At 34.5% G+C, this 21721-nt stretch overlaps 4 protein-coding genes and 2 long non-coding RNA genes across 6 annotated transcripts in view; 3 read left to right on the top strand and 3 right to left on the bottom strand.

Moving 5' to 3' along the window:
• The first annotated feature begins 1674 nt into the window (after positions 1–1674).
• Positions 1675–3080, top strand: LOC125218643 (FCS-Like Zinc finger 8-like). Its single transcript, XM_048120361.1, has 2 exons — positions 1675–2647; positions 2731–3080. Exons 1-2 carry the CDS (start codon positions 1938–1940, stop codon positions 2810–2812), a joined length of 792 nt encoding a protein of 263 aa, XP_047976318.1. The 5' UTR covers positions 1675–1937; the 3' UTR covers positions 2813–3080.
• A 281-nt stretch (positions 3081–3361) lies between these two features.
• Positions 3362–5864, bottom strand: LOC125218644. Its single transcript, XR_007175994.1, has 3 exons — positions 5671–5864; positions 3747–5577; positions 3362–3670 (listed from the first exon to the last, which is right to left on the bottom strand). It is a non-coding gene; the product is annotated as an uncharacterized LOC125218644 (long non-coding RNA).
• A 5223-nt stretch (positions 5865–11087) lies between these two features.
• Positions 11088–12531, top strand: LOC125220786 (two-component response regulator ARR11-like). The gene is made up of 5 exons (XM_048122924.1): positions 11088–11193; positions 11282–11416; positions 11511–11825; positions 12024–12100; positions 12181–12531. Exons 1-5 carry the CDS (start codon positions 11088–11090, stop codon positions 12529–12531), a joined length of 984 nt encoding a protein of 327 aa, XP_047978881.1.
• A 920-nt stretch (positions 12532–13451) lies between these two features.
• On the top strand, positions 13452–14353 carry LOC125223806. Its single transcript, XM_048127099.1, has one exon. The coding sequence runs from the start codon at positions 13685–13687 to the stop codon at positions 14162–14164; it is 480 nt and encodes a 159-aa protein (XP_047983056.1). The 5' UTR covers positions 13452–13684; the 3' UTR covers positions 14165–14353.
• A 2326-nt stretch (positions 14354–16679) lies between these two features.
• The window catches only part of LOC125223634 (late embryogenesis abundant protein D-34-like), a 67944-nt gene continuing 62902 nt past the window's right edge, over positions 16680–21721 (bottom strand). Inside the window, exon 2 of the mRNA XM_048126872.1 lies at positions 16680–16709. Coding sequence (XP_047982829.1) covers positions 16680–16709 — 30 coding nt within the window. The remainder of the gene's footprint in view (positions 16710–21721) is intronic.
• LOC125223636 lies at positions 17425–18889 on the bottom strand. Its single transcript, XR_007176752.1, has 2 exons — positions 18547–18889; positions 17425–17638 (listed from the first exon to the last, which is right to left on the bottom strand). It is a non-coding gene; the product is annotated as an uncharacterized LOC125223636 (long non-coding RNA).

The following is a 21721-nucleotide window of genomic DNA, read 5'->3' as shown; positions in this document are numbered from 1 at the left end:
ATTAAAAACCACAAAAATTACAACATCCGAAAACACGAAAAATACATAATTGAAATCCTATGGAGTATTTTAATTTTTAATTATAATTTTAATTTTTTAATTTTCAATTTTTATTACAATATTGAAAAATACAAAAATTAAAAATTATAATATTTTAATTTATTTTATTTTCGAATTTTCTTGATTTAAAAAAAAACAAAAAAAAACATTTTAAACGGATTAAACGACGCCCACTCGCGGGCCGACGAGTGGGCGTCACGCACGAACCGGAGCACGCCACGTCACCAAGGCGCGTGTCTCGCCAGCTCGAGGCCGGCCTCTTCGGGACGAGTCACGCGACTAGACGGCTCGTCTCTTCGGGACGAGATGCATGCCGCATCGCCATCTCGATGCTGTCTCGTCTCGTCAAGACGAGGTAGGGACCGCATCGAGACGCGATGCGGATGCCCTTACAATGTCAATCTGATAGCAACGCAGTTCCGCCGAAAATCTAAATATGGCCTATCAAAAATTCAAATCCTAAATATAAATGGAGTTGCTACATTCAAACTCGAACACCAAACTCGAACACCGTTCGCACAAAACATAAATTTCAAAAATAAAAATTATTATTATACTAATTTTAATTTTAATTTTAATTATTAGCTTGTTCTCTAAACTCAAATTAGAAATTATTATGTGTTCGTCAGGTCAACCTAATAAGATCACTAACACTATCCTAGAAGAATACAAATACACAATAAAATTTGATACTATGATATTTTTGTGTGTATTCATTTTGTATTTTCGGATAATATAATTGAAAATTGTCAAATAGTATTCCCTAATTTTGAGAGAGGGGTAAAAAATGTCGTCATCTTGTCAGGATTTCACCTCCAAGTGCGTGCAAATATATTTATGTGCATTTGTGGGGCGCTCAAATAATAGCGACGAAACACAAACCACGACAAAATAGCTTTCACAATTATTGCATAAACCACTAATTCCACTTTTTTTAATTATTGCAAATATTGATTTTTAATCTTCATTGTTACGTACATGATGCGACTCTCTAAATAATTCAAGCTATCAAAATCCCATGTTGATTCATTATTTTATACTACTACTACAAATTATTTTTTATTATCAAATGTTGGGTTTTAGTTTATTGTCGTCTTAGTTCATTTTAATATATAGTACTATAAATTAATTTTTATTATACAAATATTAATGGCGAAATCTTACGAGTCCTTATTTATATACATATAAGCATGATCACTAGAAGAAAATAATAAGTTAATATGGGCTCTATTCGATACGTAATCTTTATGAAAAAATGAAGTTTTCGTCGACTTGATCTATAGTTAATTTACTAAAGTGTTTATTATAATTTTCCTACAATTGTTTTGAATTCAAATCCATAAATAACTTATAAAAATTGTAAAAGAAACAAATAATTCAAATTCACATTGGGATTGCCTACAATTTGACTACTTCACCCAATTATTAAACACACTATTGAGATCACTATTTCAATTTAAAATCACACAATCCCAAAGAAAAATGAATCCCAAAATATTTAATTAAAAAAAATTCAGATAGAAATCAAGTGGGGCCCAATCTTGCTGGCATTTCATTTTCTCTGTATTTATTTTCTTCCTCTCATCTCCTATAACTCAATCAATCATACTCTTTAAAAAGCATCACTCTCTCTCTCTCTCCTTCTTGATCATTTCTGCACTCTTCAAAAGGCTTTAATAAGACCTTTTTTTTTGTTTGTGTGTCAAAAAATGGAAGCCAATGAGATTTGGCATTGTTTTTCACCCTCCACTTTATTATTCCTCTCCATTTCCCTTTGATTTCTCTCAAATTTCACCTCACAACAACTCCTTCCTCCCTTCACTAAACACACTTTCTCTGTGATAATTTTAGCTTAAATTTTGAATTTTTGAAAGGAAATGGTGTGGAACAGATCAAGAGCAGTGAGAACCAAACAAGCCCTAATGTCTGATCAAACTCCATTATTCCTCTCTCCCACCAAAAACCCTAATTCCTCCCCAATTTCCTCCTTCTTCAATGGCTTCCTCCTCCCAAAATCCAATCTTGAGTCAGAAACCACCAGCCCCACCTCAATTCTCGACCCCAAAATCCCCAATTTCCAAAACCCCTTCGCCCTCGACCCGCCGCCGCCGCGCCACCACGACTTCGAAAAATCGATCGGGCTGGCCCTAATTGACTCGATCGCCGACGATTTGGGCGGCGGCGATTGCCGATTCCCGAAGCCGATTAACCGGCTGGCGCTGAAGGTGCAGATTCCGGAGATCAGCAGCTCGATTTCGGAGCAATCGCCGAGATCGCCGGCGGATTTTGGGATCAAGACGCGGGGGCTGCAGGTGACGAGCCCGAGCCCCTTCGGCGGCGGCGGAGGGAAGGGTTTTGCGCGGCAGCTGTCGCTCAAGGAGATGGAGATGTCGGAGGATTACACGTGCGTGATCAAGCACGGCCCCAATCCAGAGACCAAACACATCTACGATGACTGCATTTTGGATGAAGATGATCCAAAATTGGATCTTTCGCAGCCCCAAACTGAGGAACCGAAGGATTTCTTCAGCTTTTGCCACGCTTGCAAAGCTCTTCTTCAAGAGGATAAAGACATTTACATTTACAGGTTAGCTTTCATTTTTTATTTTTTTTGTTATCAATGATTGAGGTTATGTTTATACTAAAAAATTTAACTTTTTTGTGTTGCAGGGGTGAGAAAGCATTTTGTAGCCAAGAATGCCGCAGCAAAGAAATGGTGTTTGAGGGGATGGAGAATCCAGGGTCATTTTAGGGATGTGAAGATTTTTTGGTTTTTGAATCTTCTGAAATTTTGTTGCTTCTCTTTCTTCTTCTTCTCCCTTTGCATATATACAGATAAATGGGAGGCACAAATCATTGCTTGGAACTTGTATCACATTTGATGAATGATTTTGGCGATTGAAACATTTGTAAGAATTGATCAGTGGTTCAATTAATTAAAAACATTGTAACTTGAAGGCAACAATGATTACCTTGTTGCATTTCATCTTGGCCGTTGAATCTAATCCATCACTGTACAAGTCTTCTCTTTGGTTGCTTTCATATTATAGTACTAGTATTTTAATATCTCAATGAATGTCTCGATGATAGAAAACAGTCCAAAACTAGTTGTCGTTTTCAGATTAAAGGGGCTTAATATATAACTCAATTAAATAGAGGTTAGCTGCCTAAGATGGGTTGTCTCTTGCTTGAATAGAGTCTAAGATAATCTATACTTTAATGGATTGAGTAAAATTGTCAAATCTTAGGCTCAAATTCAATCAACCAATTTAAATGTTTCATCATTATAAGCTCACACAAATTGAAGATTCATCAAAAGCTACATTGATAAGTAACACAACTTGGAATCTGGAATAACAGGATAAGTTGCTTGGTAGTAAGAAACCAAACCACACAAGCAGACACAAGTTTAAAACATCTCAACACGACATCAGCAAGAGACGATAGTCCACAGCTAACAGAAACATAAGACTCGAAACATGACACTTCGAGCTCCAGCAGACTACCATACATCGGAATACGAAAGGACCAGAACCAACAGATCAGCGATACGAGACACTGGAACAGCCTCCAGAAGAATCTTTCTTCCATCCATCTACATGAACAAGCACTGGCAAAGAGAATGAGTGAGAGTACTATATTAGCATCTACTATGAAACAAATATTACTAATAAAAAAGCAATTACCTTGAACAGCATCATAGATCGACAATCTCCGGTATCAATGGAACTAAAGACCAACAAGGAAAGAGTTGAAGGTAAAAACCCACTTCATGGAAGTAGATAGGCAACACAGAGGAATGCACGGAAAGGATCAAGCTTAGGCACTAAAAGAAGGAATCACCTCATCAACAAAGAGAAAAGGCTAAGCTTGCAAGAACAAATTCAACTACTATGGAATGGAAGCACTATAGGTGAAGAGATCGACTAACCTATTCCCATTCCCAGTTTTCTTTTTATAAAACCAAGAAAAGTTGGTGAAGGGAAAACCTAGATCAGAAGTCGGTAACATTTTTAACTAGAGAAAAGGGAAAAAAGGATGATGAGGCGACTCTAATAACAACGAAAAGAGAATGCAAGAGCATCTGAACAGGAAAGTGAAAGGAGACTAAAGAGAATATTAGGACGGAAACATGGAGAAAAGAAACAGGCAAACTATTGACACTAAAAAAGTTAGGTTATACACTGAATGTACATTCTGTATAAAAAATCTAACTACTGAGGAAAAGGTTAGGAGAAGTGAATGGAAAGCTGAAATTCCACTTTCAATAGCATCTAGGTTACCCCAATCTGAAAATTTGATTGCTTTTAATGGAGCAATCATAAGAACTTTAAACCATAAGATTTCCAATAAAGCATGCCAATTGAACCCTTGATCAACCCCTGTTTTCCATTTCACAACTTCCATATGCAAAATCCATGTCCGAGCAACCAAACCATACATTCCCAACCACACAAGAGGTTCCGATTCCAGTTCCAGAGATCATCGATCAACAAGATACAGCTCCAGCACTACCATGACACCAGTGCTTTAGCATCGCATGATCATTTTTATTAGACTTAAACCCTACCACTACTGAACTACATAAAGCTAAATTCCTTAATTACAGGAACATTATTAACCACCACCAGCACCACCACCCCAGACCACCCTTCATTCCTCATCAATATCAAGATTAAGCATGCGACGCAGGGTCTTCGTCGCAGAATCAGCAATGTCAAACAAATCACTAGGAGACGGACTGCGCTCCCTAGGGGAAGCAGGTGCAGATTTAGAGAGGCAAGGCAGATCAATTTCCGATGCCACCATCGGAAAATCAAGAGAAACAGTTCTTTTAGGCATCAGTGAGAATTTAGGCATCGGCAAAGAACTCGGGGGAGGTGAATTGGAATAGGCAGGTCCAGCCCACAGCTCAGAAAATTGAAACCCTTCAACCCTGCTCTCAAACTTGATATCCATAGGTATTGGAATAGAACAGCTCTTAGCAATTCTTTTCAGTATTTTCGGGGGTTCACAGGCAGACGGGGAAGGAGTTTTAGGCGATAAGGTAGGGCAAAATGCTTTTTTCGTAGCAGAGGCTTTCGTTTTACTCGAGCCAGATTTAGCTGGAGTTGAGAGCAATCCATCCCCAGAATGAAATGTCCTACAATTAATTCCCCGAAACCCCCCCATAGGTGGTGAACTAGACCCAAACCTTGTCGAGCCATGGCCACGGCTTCTTCCATGGTACTGATGATTTCTGTGATGAGCAATAGCAACTAACGTTTCCATTTCCCCCAAATTTTCACTTCGGTCTCTCTTTCTGAGCTAATCTTAGCTAGATCTATCAAATCAACGACTTTCACAATTCTAAGCCTATCAATCTTAAGCAATCAGCAGGTTTAAATTTCCGCCACAACCACCAAAACCTCAGTAGATCAACCTCTATTTCAGCCAAACCGTCCAAATCATCAAACATATATCTATATACGAACTTATTCAAAACAACCGTACCCTCACTCTTCAGTTTCTTCAGATCTACCAACATTACACACAAAATAAACACCAAAAAAGGACAATCAATAAAAAAATTAATATTGGGGGAAAAACACGCACAGGAATGGAACAAACCTGATTTCACAAACGAAATCTTCGAATCAAATGTCCTTTGTTCGGAAATAATCGGCTTAATCGAGTGTATTTTGGAGTGTGAATCGATGTAAAGGTCTGATTTAGCTCGTTTGTAGAGAGAGAGAGAGAGAGCGATTGGAAGTTCAGTAGAGAGCAGTCTGCGAGAGCCTTTTGATTTGTAATTTTGTGAGAGAGAAAAGAAATCTTCGGATCTCAAATGGACTCACAGTTGTATTTAAATCTCATTTTCAGGAACGGCGTGCTGTCGTGATGTGAGTGCGTCAGTAATTTTTAAATTACGAAATGGCCCCTGAAAGTAACTGCTAATTACCCCTTGTGTAATTCAAATATTCAATCTGACGTAATAAAAAATTCCTGTCACAATTTTACCCTTATAAAGAATTCCCTTCCTCCCTCCCGTATTTACTCCTACTACTCCCTCCATTATGTAGCAGTGGAGACATTTCTTTTCGGTATGAAGATTAAGAAAAAGTTGTGTTAGATGAGTTAAGTAGGAAATGAAAAAGGTAGAGAAAATAAAGTAAGAGGGAGTAAAGTAGGTGGGAAGAAATGTTTTGACTTTTACCAAAAGAGAAAATGACTCTGCTACTATGGAACGTATCAAAATGGCAAAATGACTTTACTACTATAGAACAGAGGGAGTATAATTTAAGAACAATATATTTAGAGAGTTAACATTAAATAATAAAGTGTGAGAGAATAAAATACGAAATTTAATATATACTCTCTTTGTCTGCAAAATATTGTCCACTTTTTTCATTTCGGTTCATCTGTAACATGTTGTCCATTTTTTGCTTTTTTTCCATTTTTGATAAATGGAGCTCACTTTTTACTACCACGTCCGTCCCTCAAATTTTGACACACTTTGACCCGGCACGGATTTTAAGAAATGTAATGGAAAGTGAGTTGAAAAAGTTGATGGGATGTGGGTCCTACTTTTAAAGTATTAGTTTTATAATAAAATGTGAATAAAAATGAGTTAGTAGAATATGAGGTCCACTACCAAAAATGGTAAAAAGTGAAGTGTGTCAAATTTTCAGGGACGAACCAAAATAGTAAACTGTGTCAAAATTTGGGGGATGGAGGTAGTAACTAATTATTACACTCACATTCTATATAAAATTAATACTTCATCCGTCGCACCATAAGTGAGACACTTCTTTTTGGCACAAGATTTTAGAAATTAATAATTAAAAAGTTAAAGTGCCGAGAGTAAAGTATAAGAGGGAAAATAGAAAAGTGAAAAGATAAAGTAGGTAGGAAAAATAAAGTACTAATACAAGTGATTTTTTGTTTAAAATGGATATGGCTCACTTATGGTGGGATATCCCTAAAAGGAAAGTGACTCGCTTATGTTGAGACGGATAGAATAGTACTCCCTCCGTCCCATAAAAGATGTCTCACTCTCCTTTATAGTTTGTCCCACAAAAGATGTCATATTTCATTTTTTGGAAAAAGTTCTCTCTCATATTAATATAAATATTACTCCCTATTTTCTCTTTCCACCTAACACAAAAAACAAAACCTCCTAAAATCTCGTGTCATATCACAAGTGTGACATCTTTTGTGGGACGGAGGGAGTAGTATAAATGTTGAATCCACATTCTGCTAACTTTTTCCAATCACATTTCTTAAAACCTGCATTCAAGTCAAATATGGACAACATTTTCGAACGGAAGGTGCAATAAAATAGAAGAGTTAAGAGATAATTCTCCAGCCCCAGCTAAGTTGAGTCGTATTTCTTTTTGGAATGTTTAAACTAAATTGGGTCTTTTTTTATTTGACAGAAACCAAAATATCCGATCACTCTTACTCTAATCCACCACCTACTTTACACTCTCTTTATTTTTCCTACTTTATCCATTCCCTCCTATTTTTCAACACAATTTTTTAATCTCCGTGTCTAAAGTTTTGACTAAACTTATATAGGACGGAGGAAATAATAAAATAGGAGAAAAAATAATGTAAAAGAAAATAATTGAGCTGTACTATTATTATTTTGAAAATGAAATGATGCACTCTATATAAGACACTATAAAAACAAATAAAAAATCGATTATGGAAAGACAAAGGGAGTAGAAATTTTGGTCAAAATTAGGGAGATTTCATAAATTTGAGAGGTAATTATTTCCTCCGTCCCACTAAATATTTAATTTTTGATGCGAGATTTAATATAATTTTGAGCTAATTCGAGAAAAAATAAAGTAGATATGAATAACACTGTAATAGAAACATTTTTAAAATAATCATTAAGCCTAGGGCTTTAATGCATAATATTTCTCCCAAATGAATCCAATAAAATCGATACTCCCACGAAATTGTAGGTGCCACATAAATAATTCATTAATATGAGCACATAGTACACAATTTTATCGCGGTTGAAAATGACCCAACACTAGGCATGATAGAGAAAGTTCTAGAGATATATAATCAAATTTAGATAAAGATTATTAATAATATTAAAGTGATGTTCGATTTTTCTAAAATAAAATAATAGCAAGATATAATATAGGATTGAATTGAGAGATTATTTTAGTCATACTATATTAGCTATTACTAATTGACAATAATATCTAGCCAGCAATGTAGCATTCCCTATACCACTGCCATATTATAATTTGAGTGTTGAATAGTAAAAACTATTCAACGAGGTTCCCTTTTGGTATTATTATCAAAGAGTTTTCTCGATTTTTCATTTATATAGTACTAAGGCCATGTTTGATTTGCAGGAAAGTAAAGCTGGCAAGGAAAATGATTCCCGGGAAAATGAATCTCGGGAATATGATTCCTAGTAACTTTACTTTCCTGTGTTTGGACAATATCAAGATTTTAAATTTATATTTAATTTAAACACCAAACTAAAAATATACTTATTATTTTTTATTTATAAAAAAAATAATATTGTAAAACTTTTAATAAATTTTTAGTTATAAATAATAATAATTATATTATTATATTTATTATTACGATGGATAGTTTAAATATGGATTTTCCATCATAATATATTCTAATATATAGTTACATGGAGTATTATACTCATTTATTATAATAATAAATATAATAATTATTATACTATAATTATAATATTTACAAATATAATAATGAATAAATTTTATAAATTAAAATAGCACTATGACATTATTGATTAATTATTAACTTATGAAATATAATAATAATTATTTATTAATTACTATTATGAATTATTATAAAATATAGTTATAATTATGATAATTTTAATTATAGTTATTTATTATAGTGAAATTAAGTATGATTTATAATTTTAAATTATTTTTAAAACATTGTAAATAATAATAATAATAATAATAATAATAATAATAATAATAAACCTATACTATATTGCTTAAATATGTAAGAATCCTAAAACTGTGAAAAAGAATATCTAAGAAAAGTCAGGATTCAGAATTCTGGAAAGTTGTATTAACTTTCCTTGTTCTCGGATTCTGATTACTTTCCCAGTTTGATTAAAAAACCGAAACAAACACTTAAATTTAAAATTTAAGGAATCAGATTACTTTCACAGACAGAATCCTGGCAACCAAACATGACCTAAGTAGTTTTTACTTTTTTTCCATCGCTATCTGCCATTGAGATTAAATTGACTCAAATCAAATTCTTTCTAAAATAAGTTGATAGATTAATATGACTCGTGCAACTCATAGTAATACTATTTTTAAAGCATATGCTAATTATATTCCTATTAACAAATAAATCCATTAATAACTCATCTTCATACATCGGGTTATTTTTATATTAAATCCGAATTTTTATTTTATAGTAGCGTTTATTCTCAAAATTAATTGTTGGACAAAATAATTTATCAAATTTAGATTTCACTTCCATTTAAATTACACCCTCCAATCCAAATTATACATGCATGATTTCCTTTTTCAAACGCCACAAGCATTAATTAATCACAATTGCACATATTAAAAATTTACTAATATAAACCTCTCAATACTTTTCAACCTTGTGAAAATCTCCATGAGCTCAAAACAATTTCCGTATTGAACAATAAATGCAATTATCAAGATTGTGGAACTAGAAAATAAGCTCAATTTAGATAAATATTCAATTAATTTATTGAATATTTTCCTAATTCAGTAGTAAAGTCATCGAAATATCCTCAACAATCGAGCCATTATAAGAAACTAGAATCATATATGTGCTCACAGATAATATATGTATATTTTTAAAACATTAATTTTCAATTTTAAATTAATTAAATAAAATTAGAATCAATATTAACAATGAACAATATGGGTAACAATTTTATAAGAATAAAAAATGTGTACAAATCAACATTGAATCATAATAAACTTTAAACAAACTGCATACATAATATAATATTTAAATATTAAATCATGGAGTAGGTTGATAAAAAATCTATCACGATAAAGAATTAAACACAATAGATAATTACTCGTTATTTTTAAAACTTCTTTGTACACTACATTAACTTTAAAATTAAAATCAATCTCATTATAAACTAAAACCTTCAATACTTTACAATTCGTCACTCTTCAACATAACTCGAAGGTAAAATAACTCGTTTGTCATCTTTAAAGCCGTCTGTCTCATCTAAAACTACAATAAAATAAGGAACAAAATCAATTTGCAATGCACAAAATCAATAAGCAATATGTATTGAAACGATCATCCGTAGAGCAAAGCATAAGATGAGACCTATGAAAGTACACAATCGAACAAATCACACCACATACATCCGATGAAAGGACAAAAAATATTTTTATTTGAACTATATTATAATTACAATTTATGAAACCGATTATGAAGGTAAGCAATTTTGAATAGGCCTGGGAAATGGTTAACCGAGAACCGAACCTTATTTTTTCGGTTCTCGGTTAAGTTTTGATTTTTGAATGATCTTGATACCCTTACTTTGTTCTTTTTTTTCTTTTCATCAATTATGTTCTTTTCCTTATTTTATGGAAAGAGATGTTACAATCATAAATAGTGGAGGAGGAGACAGAAGTTTATAAATAATAAAAAAGTTGTGAAGTAGTGAGAGGTGAGAGAAAATATAGGAGAGGAGAGATGACAGAAAAAATGTGGAAAAGAGAGGAGATATACATGAAAAAATATCTCACACGGTTTTTTAGCAAAAATATGTAACATAGGAATTAATTTAAAAGTAATTAAAACCATAAACCGATAATCACTCCTCTTGGGAAAAAACTACTAATATATATTAATAATTATGGAGATATATGCTCGACTTTCTGTTAAATAATGAGCCTTCCCCTTTTCAATTAATCACTATATAGTAGAAGTATTATTTTCCTAGTTTGGAGAATTTCTAGTCTTCCCCTTTTCAAATAGGAGTATTATTTTTCTAGTTTGGATAATTTGCATTAATGGAGTCTCATTGTTTTCCTGAGGGTCTTGGGATTTTGGTTGTGGATCATGATCCTCAAGGGTTGGACTCTCTTCACAAGATGCTTCTCAAGTGCAAATACAAAGGTATTTCCCCCTTTTTCCATTGTAAGTACATATATAGATTAATTAAGATGTTATGCATTCTTGTTTTCAGCTACTATATGTAATTCAGCACAAGAGGCACTTGATCTGCTCGACACACGAGAAGATGAATTCGACCTAGTACTCGGTGATGTGGACTTGCCGGACGTGGATGGTTTCGAGTTTGTCCAACAAGTAGTTGATAAGACGGAGATTCCGGTTATAAGTGAGTTCATGTTGATAATTAGATTTTTTGTGTGTGAGTTTTAAATATTTAGGGTTTGAATGATTTAATTAGGGTTTGTTGAGTTGAGTTGCAGTGATGTGTGATGACGGGGAGACGAGCAAGGTGATGAAAGGGGTTCAGCACGGCGCCTGCCACTGTCTCGTCAAGCCCATAAGGCTTAAGGAGATCCGCGGCATATGGCAGCACGTGTTTCGGAAGAGAATGCACCAACGAGATGATAATTCTACTAATATTCGTGTTGGCAACAAAAGAAAACAGATGGATAATATTGGTGTTGGTGTTGGTGTTGATCGTGCAGATCCACCCAACAAGAAACCTCGGGTGGTTTGGACCCCTGAACTTCACCACAAGTTCGTGAATGCTGTCCGCGGCATCGGAGGATTAGAGAGTAAGTACATTAATTTTCTTTGGTTTATGACTTTTCTTTGGTTTATGATTTGTGGTTGACAATTTTCTGATGGATGAAGCTGGCCTTGTAATTCATTCTTTGGTTTATGATTTTTCTTTGGTTTACAATTTTGTAATGGAAGAAGTTGGCCTTCTAATTCATTCTTTGGTTTATGATTGTACAATTGTATGTTTGAAGAAGCTGGCCCCAAGAAAATACTTGACTTAATGGGAGAGCCTACTCTAACAAGAGATAATGTAGCTAGCCACTTACAGGTAAAAATGCTATGCTTCTTCTTCTAGTAGTAATCAATCTAGTTAGAGTTTTGATATTCGATTTTATGTTTATTTTTCAGAAGTATAGGATTTCCGTGAGCAGGCAAAGCAAAGAAAAAGAGGTAAAAGCTTCTTATAACGTGATGAATGAGAGAAGCATTTGTGCAACGCCAAAAGACACAGGCTTCTATGCTGCAACGCCAATGGTGGCCAATCGGCGAGACACTAGCATCCGTGCAATGCGAATGGATTACATTGATCAGCCAATTGAGTACATTAATCCGCCAATGCTGTATAATGATGAGCCAGTGGAGTACATTGATGAGCCAACACATATAATTGATGACTTATTCGATGCTCATTACCTTGGAACTGATTACCAACCACAGATAACTATGCTTCGCTACTCATTACCTTCAACTCATATATAACTATGCATTATTTGTTGCTAAATACTATTTGACTTCCTTATAAGAGCTTATTTGGGATAGAAATGGAGCTTCCAAAAAGTATATACTACATGCTAAATTGTACTTATTCGATTATCGAAATCGTATTAATTGTTAACGGTGAACAAAGTTTCGGTAAAGCACTTAACATGTGTTTCTAACATCATGTCAATTAATTTATCTTAAAACGCTAATTTGTATGTCAGTTTAAATATCGAACTATATGGACAATGGTATCTCGCCGGCAATTAACATTCCCTACACCACTGCCATATTATAATTTGTTTGAGTGTTGAATAATAAAAACTGAGGTTTATAAAAGTAGTATTATTATCAAAGAGTTTTCTCGATTTTCATTTTTATAGTATTAGTTTTTATTTTTTGCATTCGCTATCTGCCATTGTGATTAAATCGACTCAAATCAAAAGCTCTTTCTAAAATAAGTTTATACTAGTAGATTAATATGACTCGTGCAAGTCTAGTAACACTTTTTAAAACATAATTTATCAAATTTAGATTTCACTACCATTTAAATTACACCCTCCAATGCATGATTTCCTTTTTCAAACCCCACAAGCATTAATTAATCACAATAGAACATATTTAAATTTTTACTAATATAAACCTTTCTCAATAGTTTTCAACCTTATGAAAATTGAGCTCAAAACAATTTCCGCATTGAACAATAAATGCAATTATCAAGATTGTGGAACTAGAAAATAAGCTGAATTTAGATAAATATTCAATTAATTTATCGAATATTTTCCTAATTCAGTAATAAAGTCATCGAAATATCCCCAACAATGGAGCCATTATAAGAAATGCACGAGGATAATCAATTAAATTTACTTCTCTAAATAATTTGATATTACATAAATTGAATAAAATCAGATTTAAAAAAATCAATATAACTGCATCATCTTCTTTCTCTCTCTTCCCTTCTCTCCCAAAACCACCTCTTTCTTTTTTCTTGGATTTTCTTCACAACAATCCCAATTCATTTCTCCAAAATCGATTGATTAATCCTCAAATTTCACAAAGCACCGCCCTTTTTCCTGTGCAAGATTCTTCCTTTTCCCCCAATTTCATCAAAATCGGTTCAATTCAGATTCAATTTTTCCCCCAATTTGAATCCATGAAGGTCCACCCAGCGCCGCGGAAGCGCAACATCACGCTGCGATACGACGTCGCATCGATCCTCGCCCAATCGGAGGGCTGCCGGCAGAAGAAGCTGCGGCGCCTCCCTCACATCTTCGCCAAGGTGCTGGAGCTCCCCTTCCACTCCGACGCCGACGTCTCGATCGAGGACACGCCGCTGTCGATCCGATTCACCGCCGCCACCGACGACATCAGCGGCGACGTGAGGGCGGAGGCCGTCGCGATCTACCCCGGCGTCACGAAGATCGTCGTGAGGGGAGACGGCGTCGTCGATGTCTCCGGGACGGAATTCGAGCTCGATCTGTGGCGGTTCCGCCTGCCGCCGTCCACGCGCCCCGAGCTCGTTTCCGCCGCCTACGAGGACGGCGAGCTGGTGGTGACCGTGCCGAAGGAGGAGGACGGCGGCGGCGGCGGCGGGGATTTGGGGAATCGGAGTAGGCTTGTGCTTGTACAGTAACCCTAATTTTCCCCCTCTTTTCTCTTAGCCCCAATTTCAATTTCGAAGAATGTTTATTTCGCAATTTCAGTTTCACTTTTGATCAATTTCAACCTGGTTTAGATGTTAGTGAAGCTAGCTAGGTTTTGTTGAGAACATAAATTGGGGGAAAAAATAAGCTTAATCTTGAATTCAATTTTACTACTTCAATTTTGGGGCTGAGCTTGATTCATGCATGGTTATTTGATGTTTGTGTGCTGAAATATGAAAATGAAACCATGTTAGAAAAGTGAAAAACTCCCATTTCTCAATATTTTCTTGGATTTGTGTGTATGAGTGCATCATGCTTGTTTGAAACATCAACCCTTGGTTTCAGAGTCTACAAGGGAGTTTTACTCTTCTTGGTTAGTTTGTCCAATTCGGTATATGGTATACCTGATCCCACCGAATAATCATCGGCTACCGGGCTTCGGGTTCGGGTTCAAGTAGATTGGGTTCGGATTAATTGGGGTTGGGTCGTGTTTGGGTTTTAGGGATTGGGTGCCCAAAAATTTCGAGATTACCAGATCCGACCCGATAATCGTCGGTACTTGGTGTTAGGTTTGGGTTCAGGTAGACTTTGTTCGGATTAGTCGGGTTTGGGTGGTGCCCGAAATTTTCGGGATATCCCGATCCGACCCGAAAATATCCGGGTTCGGGTTTAGGTAGATTGTGTTCGGATTAATCGGGTTCATGCTTGGGTTTTCGTGATCGGGACCCGCGAGTAGCCGATTGGAGAGCCCTAAATTCTTGGTTGTTATAGCAAGGGTCATATCTTGATTAAATTTGTGTATGTTTTGTGTTCTTGTGGTTTTTGGAGAATTGGATGTTTGATCTATGTGTTTGTGTTGTTGATTGGAAGGGAGGTGGGGTGGGGTCCATTTTGCTTTGTTCAATGCCTTTGATGAATTTGTGAGTAGAAATTTCCTATCCTTGTTTTGTGACCATGACTAGATATGGTGGTGGCCATTGTGAAATCGATTCGAAAGTGAAAGATTCGATTTTTATTTCACTTTTGTTGTCTTGTCTTGTTTCTTTTAAAAAATTTAGGATCGACCATAAATTTATGCCCACAACTCAACCCTTTTCGAGAAAACGCCCTTAATTTACATTTTAAGGTTCATATACCTCCTAAGTTGTGGAGTAATATTATAATATTTGATGCCAATGGTGGAGGGTTTTGTAACTTTAGGTGAGTGGACAAAAAAAAAAGCATTCATTCTTTTACAAATTTTTATTGATTTATTGCATTGATTTCAATCTCATCTTTTAGTTTTAGCTCTATCCCTTTCCTGTCAAGTGTCGGCCAAATTTGGAAACCACCACCTTCAAAAAATTTGGAAACCACCACCTGTCAAGAGGAGAATTTTATTCAAATTTAATTTTAAAACTTTGAGTTCGAAAATTCAAAAAAAATATTTAATTTGAATCAGACCAACTCCTCGAGTTCGGCCAGCCAAACCTATAGCTAAATTTCTAACCTTATTTTCAATTAATTACATCTACAATTAATTTAATTATATTAGTATTAATAAAACAATTTATCGTGTAATTAATTAATTTAATTGAGGTGGAAGTACAAATAAAAAAGATACGTCGTACATAAATTATAGTAGTATGTAAAAGTTTATTTAAAAACATAAAGTTATAACTTGCGTGAGTGTAATTGAGCTATTATCATATTTTTATAGTGTAGCATTGTTGGATAGTGGAAACCGGAGTAGTTGTAGCATGGAAAATAGTTTCGATTTAATTAATACACACAGTTGCAATAATGTGTAATCCATTTTATATTCGATTAAGCATAAGTAACGATTGCTAAATTGGCATGTATTCTGTGTATTGAATCTTGATGTCTGGGATTGGGCAAACATATGACCTATCTATGATCTGGCTGCCCCGCCCTTGGTTACTGAGGCGTCTTTTTACCATTGATCACACGTTTTAGATGTTGCACTCTCTAATTTTAGGCTTTTTCGATTGTGTTAGAGAAGTTTGCACTATATCAGGAGGAAGATATGCCTAAATTATCTCTTTACAATTATAGGATATATGCAATCTTTGTAATTATGTTAATCAGATTTACCTTGTAGAGTAATCCCTAGTCCTATATATTGGTACTCCATGTAGAATGTAAAAATCAGAAAATAATATACATAACCCTTTTACCGATTCTTTTATCAGATTGTCCTCTCTTTAAAACATTTTCTGTGCGGGTGTTCTCTGATTATATCTAGAGAATTTGGGATCATATGATGTGCTCGTAATAATGTCACTTGTCTACTTGTCTCTCCTCGATATCTTCGATGAAACTTTTATAAATAGCGAAAATAAAGATCCTCAAACTAATCTCACATTAATACCAATTTATTATTGATCATGCTTCCAAAACGAGACTAAAATCTTTCCACTAACAATGTAGATTCTAGAAACAAGTTCACTCATATCATAAAACTAGAAAAATAAAACGATTTAAGAATATAAATTACCTTCTTCTCTATTCATCCATAGCAAATCGCCCCAAAAGCTACACACATCATTTTAGCTCATCAAACAAAATTCAAGAACATAAAAGAAATAATACTACACAATAGGCAAGTAAGAGCAATTAAAAAAATAATTAAAATATTATTAGTGAATAATGAGTCATTTGGAAGAAAAAAGTTTTTTAAAATAGAAAATGACGGAAAAGTAGCTGCTACAATTGTTAGCTTTGTTGGAGTTGCATGTGGCATACTAAGGATTTTGTAAATAGACTTGCCAGATTAATTTCTTTTTATTTTCTCTAGTTTATAAAATACTATTGCATTTAATAAATTCATATTCATACATTTTTAAATAAATAGATTGGTTTTAATTGTGTGCAGTGGTCACTGGGCTATGTGATTGGGTGGGCGGGCCTATTTAAATTACTATGGGCCTAGCCATTGGGCCTTTATCAATCCCAGGCCTGTGCCTCAGCTCTTCATTTATAGATATTTCTATGTGAATTGTGATTGCTTATAATTACTATTTAAACGTTATTTTACTAGAGTATTTTTTTAATGATCTTTTATTATTTTAGTTTTAAGTTATTTATAGCTGAAAAAAAAAACTGTTTTAAGAGTCAAGTTTGATTTAAAATTATATTACGTTCTCAAGAAATTATACTTATTTAGTTGTTTTTTGGTTCCATTTCAAAAACCTTTGTGACGAATCACCGAATAAATAATTACTTAATAAAAACAAATAAAGGCAAAAACTGGCGGTGAGGAATAATTACGTTTAATGAAATACTACATTTATTTAATGAAAAACATAGCTATAAAAAATGAATGCAACGTGAAGGGAAAGGGGTTGTGTTGGTGGGTGTGTAATCAAATAGAGATCCGCTTCGTCGCCCAATACGCTAGCCGATCAGAGCTCGCCTTCATCGCATCTCCCCAAGTTCTGCTCAATCTGTTTCCCGCGACAGTACTGCCAATAACAAAAACTATGGATCGCGTTCACAGCATAAGAATACATTGTGAGATAAAATGCTTGAACCTTTAAAACTAGGATAAGAGAACACATTTCAACAAGATAGCATAAGAAGAGCCCATGTGAATAAGAAGTGCATATAAATGTGTTTGGGTTCTCATACAATTTATAAAATCATAGCACATAAGGAAAATAGGAAAGGGAAGGAGGCATACCACATTTATATAACTGATTAAATAACATAGAACATTGAATTAATCAACTATTCAACGTTGAAAATAAATAAATAAGTTAGGCTTAGCATAGAATGGGTTATTAGGGAGATTTAAAATATTGAACAAAACGGATAATCTGAAAGTCGTGATGATATCACTTTCAGATCAAATCAATTTCGGTGGTTCTACCAAAATATTTGATTGGATATAATTCAGAAAATTCAGAACTATTATATGTTGATGTTTGAAAAGTATATAGAACCAAAAGAATCGATCAGATTTTGAAGAAGATGAACCAGTTCTGTTGAGGGAAAAAACCGAATTAACTGTTTTTCAAAAGGTTTCCGAAATTGCAAACTAGTCCTTTGACTTTCAGAAATTACATTTTCGGATGAATTTCTTACACAGCAACTTCGTTGGAAATAAAAAATTTCCAAGCTGACCCCAGCCAAGGGCTATGCCCCTTGGACCCCGCTACCCGGGGGCGCTGCCCCCGGACCCCCGTCCATCATAATGAATTCAAATAAGCGTGCACTCCGCACTTCCATACTTATACGATGTATCATTATGATAATACTAATCAATCAAGTTAACCCAATTACACTAAAATATCCAACATGAGTTCAATTATTATAACATGGTCGAACCAGTGGTTCACCCTTTCCATATCATAACTGCTCCAATTCTAACCTCAACCCAAATGCGAACACGTACGGATCATCTGCGATCGCTCATGTGAAATCATTCTCACCAGTGGCACACCTCTATTTCCCCGGGCCGACCCCAATGGGATGAAGACTTCATGACCTGGCCTCCATGAAGACGTGTCGACCAATCTGCCTCCATGGAGCCCGGGTCATGAAGCCTTCATCGGGGTCGGGCCCCGGGAAAATAGACGCGTGCCACTGGATTTATGAGAACAATTTGACAGGGGTGATCAAAGGTTGTTGATCCGTGTGGGGTATAATCGCCACAGATCGAGCTCGAATTCTCTTAGTTTATCTGCAATATTTTTGGTGGTGGGAGATGAGGGTTTCTGTTTTGTTGCTAATTGAAATGGAGTGGTTGAGTTTGTATATAAAGTAAAGTGCTTCAGAAGTGGGGCTAAACCGTGGTTTGGATATAACCGAACCATAGTTGAATGAAGATTTCCGAAAAAGAGGTAAAGAGTTAGGCAGCAGTCATAAAAAGTGTGAGAGAAAGGCGTGGGAATTGTGGGGCTTTGGTTATGAAAAATTGAGGAATGGGGTATCAAAAGTGTGACAGAAAATGAAGGAAAGCCATGGGAATTGTATGAAAAAATGACTTTTTTTTTTAACGATTATAACTAATGTGAATAACTAAATATTAAAAAGCATATATTACATACACATCAATTCCATAATTTTTACACTCATCGAGGACCACTAATGAGTACATTCTGAATTATTTAAAGACACATTATAACTAAATCTCACTTCAAAGTAGGGTGAAGATGTGCGACAGGTTTTGATAAAAATGGTCGATGTACTGTGAGTAGAGAATTAAAGAGTCTCACTTTCAGATACTAGTAAGTGTTTATAACGATTAAATAATACTCCGATCAAGAAAGTGATAAAGAATGCCGTTATTTTGATGATAATATATTATGAAGTGTTTATATTAAGTATTAACCTTTTATAACGAACTGATGGAGTATTAAGACATGAAATAAAATATACTCCGTACTACAATATTTACTTAATAGGGCCCACTATATAGTCCCAAAAAATAGAGCAATTTGTGTATGACACGGGTTTTAATGTAGAATTGATAAAGTAAGTGATAAGAGAAAAAAGTAAGAGAAAATGGTGTAAGTGGAATGATGTGTAGGGTTATTATTTGTTGAAAACTTTCTATAAATGATTGTGCTCTATTTTTTGTGGACGACCAAAAATGATAATTATGCTCTATTTTTTATGGACGGAGGGAGTACTTCGTACTCCACTACATACATGTCCACTCGGGCCCACATCTATTACTCAATAGGGCCCACTATATAACCCCAAACTGTGAAACCAGATCATGGTATAATTATAATGGGCCGAATTAAAAGCCCAAGATTCAAGCACTCAAACTTTTTTCATACATATTTTTAAATAATTAATCACAAACTTAAGATTTGGGCATATCATATTTCTACAATAATATCTACTAAGTTGAATTTGTATCTCGTATATTTTCTTATTGTTATATTGGAGTCTTCACTCTTCACCAATACTTCTCTCGATTGTATAATACTTGTGATTTTTTATTACATATTTTTAGGTTTATTCCCTTTACATGTTGCCTAGACAGGATGCGTTTGATTGGTACGAGAGTACAATGCAAGAAAACTAGATAGAGATAGTGTTTTTGGGCCGAAAGTAAGTTAGTATCAGATAGTATTTTTATGATGTTGTTTGATTGGTATGATAGTGCTTTATAGATAGATGTAAAATGACAAAAATGTCCTTGTTGTTAAATAATGTTTGTATGTATATATGTGTTTATATTTTATGATTAAGTTAAGTAAATATATGTTAATGATCATGCTATCAAAAAAATTATTAAAAATAATCAAAATTATACTAAAGTAAAGAGCAATTTGTATATAAACTGCTTCAGAAGTGGGGCTAAACCTTGGTTTGGATATAATCGAACCATAGTTGGGTGAGGTTAAAAAAGGGGGGATTCTTCAATACGACGTCATTCGTGGACTAAACTAAGAAGGTGGAACGTGATATCGACACATGTACTTTGCTTTAAGGGCTCGTTTGGTAGCTATGTCATGTTTCAACTAGACATGATACCATTATGATAATAATCATAATTTTGATTAGTTAATTTATCTTGATTAGGTGTTTGGTAGCTAAAGATAATTGTGAGTTATCCTATTTAATTGTTTGGTACAACAAGTTACAATAACGATAAAAATTAGAATTGTCTAAATTATCCCTGTTAATTTAACTTAATGACTAAAACTATCATCATGCTGTTGTTGCCCTTCTCTCTTGCAAACAGAATGTCCATCTCACTGAGAGCTGCTATCGGTTGTTGCTGATTTTCTACAATATGAATGCTCAACTTTTAGATATCACAGTTGGGCAACTTTTTCTCAATAATTGGGAAAAATAGACATAGGAACACAACAAAATGACTAGAGGTGAGCTCTAGAAGAATGCTTTGATGTGTATTTTTCTCTTGGAAAGATCTGAATTTGGTGGGACTCTTGCAACCACACACAACCTCTATTTTCATCAGGAAAATAAATACACATAAAATCAAATGGAAATCTGAAAAAAAAAAAATCAATTTGAACTAATGGAGAAGAATCAGAGATTCGAATTTGGGCCGCGAAGTAGGCAGATTGAGAGAATTTAGAATGAACTCTCAATCGCTATTGTTGTGAAGAAGAGATTGTGTCTGAGTTCTTTTTCCTTTTTGGTTTAGGGTTAACATTTTGATGGGTATAATTGTATTTTGCTAAATTAACTAGGCTTCCATGATAAATAACATAGGATTTTGGGTAGTTACAAATATGATTAAAATATAGGATTTTGGTTGGGCTTTGTGCGGGCCGGATATAAAACACGGGCTACTATGTTTGGTAACATAACTACCAAACACACAAATAAACCCAGATTACTTTCTTATCTCAGCGAAACATAGCTACCAAACGCAGCCTAAGAGCATCCACAATGGATGTCCTAGTGGAAGCTCTAGTGAAAGCTCTAGTGGTTGCCACGTCAGCATGTCCTATATTTCTGCAATGGTAGAGCCCTAGTGCATGTCCTATCTATTATCCATTTCTCATTTCAATTTTTTTTTATTTTATATTTTCACATATTATAAATAGAAAAATTAA

Source organism: Salvia hispanica, chromosome 4 (assembly GCF_023119035.1).
Source record: "Salvia hispanica cultivar TCC Black 2014 chromosome 4, UniMelb_Shisp_WGS_1.0, whole genome shotgun sequence".
NCBI lineage: Eukaryota > Viridiplantae > Streptophyta > Magnoliopsida > Lamiales > Lamiaceae > Salvia > Salvia hispanica.
This window is presented reverse-complemented; position numbering and strand designations above follow the sequence as displayed.